General features: G+C 58.3%; 1 protein-coding gene across 2 annotated transcripts; it reads left to right on the top strand.

The window, feature by feature from the left end:
* On the top strand, positions 1 to 4,214 carry GRB7 (growth factor receptor bound protein 7). Of its 2 annotated transcripts, none has more exons than XM_061391645.1 (14): positions 1 to 152; positions 263 to 416; positions 598 to 754; positions 849 to 970; positions 1,062 to 1,139; positions 1,402 to 1,539; positions 1,880 to 1,990; positions 2,134 to 2,232; positions 2,526 to 2,606; positions 2,714 to 2,830; positions 3,012 to 3,072; positions 3,200 to 3,287; positions 3,391 to 3,484; positions 3,677 to 4,214. In XM_061391645.1, the coding sequence occupies exons 1-14, from the start codon at positions 1 to 3 to the stop codon at positions 3,821 to 3,823; spliced, it is 1,599 nt and encodes a 532-aa protein (XP_061247629.1). In that variant the 3' UTR covers positions 3,824 to 4,214. The 2 variants fall into 2 exon arrangements, with proteins under 2 accessions (XP_061247629.1, XP_061247630.1); XM_061391646.1 differs by having other exon boundaries at positions 3,746 to 4,214.
* Positions 4,215 to 5,625: the final 1,411 nt, after the last annotated feature.

A 5,625-nucleotide genomic window follows, 5' to 3' on the forward strand; every position in this document is an offset into this window, starting at 1 on the left:
ATGGAGCTGGGTCTATCTCCGCTCCATCTCAGCAGCTCCCCAGAAGACCTGTACCTGGCCTCTGGGACCCCTCCTGGGACTCCCCCGCCTCTCGATGCCCCTCTGTCTGGGGAGGTGAAGAGGTCCCAGCCTCTGCCCATTCCAACCAGCAGGTAAAATGGGGTGTCGGCCGATGGAGGGAGGCTGGGGGGAGTGAGCGGTCAGCACTGGAGTAATGCACAGAAGCTTACCGTCAACTCCTCCCCTCCATCTCCCACCCCAGGAAACTTCTTCGAGAGGAGGAGCTGCAGTCAACCTCTCTGCCCTCCATCCCCAACCCCTTCCCTGAGCTCTGCAGTCCTTCTTCACAGAGCCCCATTCTTGGGGGGTCCTCCAGTGCAAGGGGGCTGCTCCCTCGAGACACGAGCTGCCCCCATGTGAGTTGCCCTGGGAAACAGAAGGCAGGGAGCATGGGGTGCTAGGGGATGGGGCAGATACAGTGCCACCTTGGCTGGGTGGAGGGGATTTGGTCAAGGATCCCAGAGGGTAGAGCAGAGGGGGATGGGAGAGAACCACCCTTTGCCCTTCCCTGCGTCACCTGCCATTCCTGGGGTGCAGGTCATAAAGGTGTACAGTGAAGATGGGACCTGCCGCTCGGTGGAGGTGGCGACAGGTGCCACGGCTCGCTATGTGTGCGAGATGCTGGTGCAGCGATCTCACGCCCTGAGTGACGAGAACTGGGGGCTGGTGGAGTGCCACCCCTACCTAGCACTGGGTAAGTTGGGGCACAGGGGGCTGCCTGGCCTGGGAGGCAGTGCTTCACACTTGACTGGCCTCCACTGACCCCTGCTTTTTGCCCTTGACCCCAGAGCGGGCCTTGGAGGACCATGAGTCAGTGGCAGAAGTGCAGGCTGCCTGGCCTATTGGTGGAGACAGCCGCATCGTCTTCCGGAAGAACTTTGCCAAATACGAGCTGTTCAAGAGCACTCCAGTGAGTGTGTGTAAGAGGGGGTTCTGGGCCCAGAAACCTCAACCTCTACCCGGATCCTCAGTCCCTGACTCCTGGCTCCTTTTGCCCCCAGCACTCCCTGTTCCCAGAAAAGATGGTCTCTAGCTGTCTGGATGCACACACAGGCATGTCCCATGAGGACGTCATCCAGGTGAGGGCCCACTCCCATTTCATGGCCGTGACTCCCCAGGATCGCCCGGGGCTTCTTGGCCGGGAAGCTCGTGCCGTCCCTCTATGGGGTGGAAAGCCCAGCACCGCCCTAAGCATCAGTTTCTTCCTCTGTTACATGACAGTAAATGTAAACCCCTGCCACCAAGGCAGGTGCTAGGAAGGCGTGTGTGTGTGTGTGTGTGTGTGTGTGTGTGTGTGTGTGTGGCCACCTCTAGGCTCTCACCCTGCTCTCCTGTCCTCAGAACTTCCTGAATGCAGGCAGCTTCCCAGAGATCCAGGGCTTCCTGCAGCTCCGGGGGTCAGGGCGCAAGCTTTGGAAACGGTTTTTTTGCTTCCTGCGCCGCTCTGGCCTGTATTACTCCACCAAGGGCACTTCCAAGGTGAGGTCTTAAAGGTGACAGCCCCGGCCCCTGGGAGACCCCATCCCTGGTGCTTCTAGAAGCTGCCCCTTCTCTGTGGGAACTCCTAGACCTTTCACCCTCTAGGCCCTGAGACCCTCAGCTACCCCTCTTCCCCTCCCAGCTCACCTGCCCCAGAAGGTAGCAGTGGGAGAGGCAGGCGAACTGAGTTCAAGTCCTGGCTCTGCTTCTATGTGCTGTGTGACCTGGGGCACTTCTCTGCTCCTCTCTGGGCCTGGACTCTCCCCAGCTGGTTGAGGGGGGATGGTGAGAGGAGCATAGGGTCTGCCTGTACGAAGTCTTGCTCACTCGTGCTGCGCAGGATCCGAGGCACCTGCAGTACGTAGCAGATGTGAACGAGTCCAATGTGTACGTGGTGACCCAGGGCCGCAAGCTCTATGGGATGCCCACAGACTTCGGCTTCTGTATCAAGGTGAGGATCCTACCTGGGGCTTCTGAGCTGCTTCTGGGACCCTCAGCCTCCTCTCCTTGCACCCTGCCCTGCCCTACGGAGACGGGAGACGGTATCTGGTTCTAAAGGCAGATGTGGGACCAGGCAGTTTCCTCTCCCTGCAGCCAAACAAGCTTCGAAATGGCCACAAGGGGCTTCGCCTCTTCTGCACTGAGGATGAGCGGAGCCGCTCCTGCTGGTTAGCCGCCTTCCGCCTCTTCAAGGTGAGGTCCTGGCACTGGCTGGGGGGCTGACCCAGCTCTCGGGATCCCTGGCGTGAGGGAGGAGTCATAGTTCTGCCCCCAGGAAGTCTCTGGAATGAGAGGGCATCATCATAGCTCTGCTCTCTCAGAATCCTTCGTCCAAGACTGGAGTTGCGGCTCTGGCTTCAGGAAGCCCCTCAACCAGGGGCAGGGATGTTGCCCGATTCTTGGGGAGTCCTGGTCTGGGCGGGGCACCACAGCGGAGCCCCCAGCATCTGTGTGACCTCTGGCCTCTTTCTCTCTCCACCTCGCAGTTTGGGGTACAGCTGTATAAGAATTACCAGCAGACACTGTGCCGCCACATGTGCCCACCCTGTGGGGGTTCCCCACCTTCGGTGAGTGTTCATAGGGTGTTGTGGGAGGGGGAGGGGAGGCACCCAGGCCCCATGCCAGGGATACTGAGGTCCCATCTGACCCCTCTCCCGTCCTGTCCAACCTGCAGAGGAGTGTCTCAGACAACACCCTGGTGGCCATGGACTTCTCCGGCCATGCTGGGCGTGTCATTGAGAACCCCCGGGAAGCTCTGAGCGCCGCCCTGGAGGAGGCCCAGGCCTGGCGGGTGAGGGGGCTACACTCAGCTGCTTGTCTGTACTGCTCTCCATCTGGGCTTCCATGGAGCGGGAAGAGGATAGCGAGGGGCGAGGGGAGGCACCCAGCTGCAGAAAGAGGCTCTATATTCTTGAGGGGCTAGTAATGCTCCAGCCGTGCCCTGATCCCCCGTGTCCCCCACTGTTCTGCAGAAGAAAACGAACCACCGTCTCAGCCTGCCCACCCCCAGCTCGGGCACGAGCCTCAGTGCAGGTGGGTGAGGGCCCGCTGTCCTCAGGGGCAGGGGCTGGTATGGCTTCTCTGAGCATTCCTGTTGCGGGTGGTGAGAAGGAGGGTCCCCGCCCCGGAGTGACCACCCATCTGCCTCCTCTCACCCCAGCCATCCACCGCACACAACCCTGGTTCCATGGACGCATTTCTCGCGAGGAGAGCCAGCGGCTCATCAGGCAGCAGGGCCTGGTTGATGGGTAAGGGACTGGGCTGGGCAGGGCAGCAGACCAGGGAGGAAACAGACCTGGGTCCGGGTGGTGGCCTCGTGTCCTCCGGTCACGTTGCCTTGTCTCCTGGCAGCCTGTTCCTGGTCCGAGAGAGTCAGCGGAACCCACAGGGCTTTGTGCTTTCTCTGTGCCACGTGCAGAAAGTCAAACATTACCTTATCCTGCCGGTGAGTATCCCTGCTTCCTGCCGCAGAAACGCCCAGCAGCCCGTCCTCCCTACCCCGCCCCCAGGGTGCCTGGGGTCTCCCCTCTTTCCTTGCTGCTGCACAAGCAATGGGGACCTCAGCCTTGGCCCAGGAGGGCACTCCTCCAGGCCCTTACCCCTCCCTGACTTCCCACCCACTGTGGCCACACCCCAGAGCGAGGAGGAGGGGCGCCTGTACTTCAGCATGGACGATGGCCAGACTCGCTTCACCGACCTGCTGCAGCTCGTGGAGTTCCACCAGCTGAACCGCGGCATCCTGCCCTGCCTGCTGCGCTACTGCTGCACCCGCGTGGCCCTCTGACCACTGCACGGGCCGGTCACATCTCGGCCCACCCCAGGCTGCCCCCCCTCCTCCGGAGCTGCCCGCCCTGGAGCAGACTCAGAGTGGGTAGAAGGTGAGGCCAGGATCATCATGAATGGCTGGGAGCTCCCCTACTCCAGTTTTCTCCTCTGCTCCTTGCCTCCCTCAAGCAGAAGGTGCTCCCCACCCAGTCCACCCTCAACTTCTCCTTCAGGGAAGGCACTTGTGTGGCCCTCTCCCCTTCACGGAGCTCCAGGGTGCTGCTCTGGGACAGGACATTATGGGAGAAATGGGGGCAGCCCAGGTGGTCTTTACACCCACATTTTGTACAGACTGAGAGGCCAGTTGATCTCTGTTTTATACTAGTGACAATAAAGATTATTTTTTGGTACACCTGTGAGTTCTGTCTGGCAAGGCCCAGCTAGCTGGGGCTGGGGGTGATCAGGAGAGGTGAAAGTGGAAGTTGCTAGTCGTGTTTGACTCTTTGCGACCCCATGGACTCTACAGTCCATGGAATTCTCCAGGCCAGAATACTGGAGTGGGTAGCCTTTCCCTTGTCCAGGGGATCTTCCCAACCCAGGGATCGAACCCAGCTCTCCCGCTTTGCAGGAGGATTCTTTACCAGCTGAGCCAGAAGGGAAGCCCAAGAATAAGCCTATTGCTTCTCCAGTGGATCTTCCTGACCCAGGGACTGAACTGGGGTCTCCTGCTTTGCAGGCGGATGCTTTACCAACTGAGTTATCAGGGAAGCCCACCAAGAGAGATGGGCACCAGTCAAACTCTTGAAAATGTGTCAGATGGATCCAGGCCGTGTGAAGCCAAACCTGGATGTTTCTTTCTTTCTTTAAAGTAGTTATTTGGCTGCACCAGGTCTTAGTTGTGGCATGTGACCTCTTTAGTTGTAATATGTGGATCTAGTTCCCTGACCAGGGATCGAACCTGGGTCCCCGACATTAGCCACTGGACCACTAGGGAAGTCCCCAAGCCCGATGTTTCTTGAGGAGCTCTTGGTCATCAGAGAGTCTCGGTACTCAGTAGAGTCTTGGTACCACCTACTGGCTCATAGTAGGTGCCCAAGGATGGCTTGTTAAATGAATGAACAAACAGGGGACTGTCATCCAGGTGAGGCTTCCTGACGGGACCTAAAGCCCGGAGGTCACTCTAACAGGGCCTGGGAGCCGGAGATGGGTCAGACAGCATCCATGTCCTCGGCAAGTCCTGGGCTACCTGGTAGGGTAATGAGTCCTGACAAACACACAGTCCATCATCACCAAGTCACACAATGGCTCCATTGCCTTACCTCCAGTGGGTCCCTGTGTTCAACTCCTCCCTCCCCAACCGAAGATCTGCTTTCTGTCCTTACAGTTGGTTCCACTGTTTTCTGTACTGTTTGTTGTTCTGTTTTCTCCAGAAAGCCATGGTGGAATCCCACAGCACTCAGCCCCCTGAGTCTGGCTTCCTCTCCAATCTGTCCTTCAACATCCAGAGTGGTATTTCCAAAATAGCACTCTGCTTGCTCCCTGCCCCTCCCTGCACCATGCCTCCACTTCAGCCCAGATAGACCCTGCAGGGTCTGGCCTCTGCCCATGCCAGTCTATCTTTTTGTCTAAGAGCTTTATAGTTTCAGCTCCTACATGATGGGAAAACTTTATAAGAAAGATATCAGATTGGCAACCCCTGAAATGCTGCTCAATCTTCAGATCACAAAGAGAGAGAACCTCCCTCCAGACACATGAAACTCACTGAGGCATTATTTTTGCCAAGAAATCAAGCTCCCTGCATCCAATGACGAGTTTTATAAA

The sequence above is a fragment of the Bos javanicus genome, chromosome 19 (assembly GCF_032452875.1).
Source record: "Bos javanicus breed banteng chromosome 19, ARS-OSU_banteng_1.0, whole genome shotgun sequence".
Lineage (NCBI taxonomy): Eukaryota > Metazoa > Chordata > Mammalia > Artiodactyla > Bovidae > Bos > Bos javanicus.

What these genes read in the sequence shown, in the direction of transcription:
- GRB7 (XM_061391645.1), top strand. Translation starts at nt 1, where the DNA reads ATGGAGCTGGGTCTATCTCCGCTCCATCTCAGCAGCTCCCCAGAAGAC. An exon ending in CCACCCCTACCTAGCACTGG is followed by an intron (nt 755 to 848) that starts GTAAGTTGGGGC and finishes CCTTGACCCCAG; the next exon opens with AGCGGGCCTTGGAGGACCAT. An exon ending in CCGCCTTCCGCCTCTTCAAG is followed by an intron (nt 2,233 to 2,525) that starts GTGAGGTCCTGG and finishes TCCACCTCGCAG; the next exon opens with TTTGGGGTACAGCTGTATAA.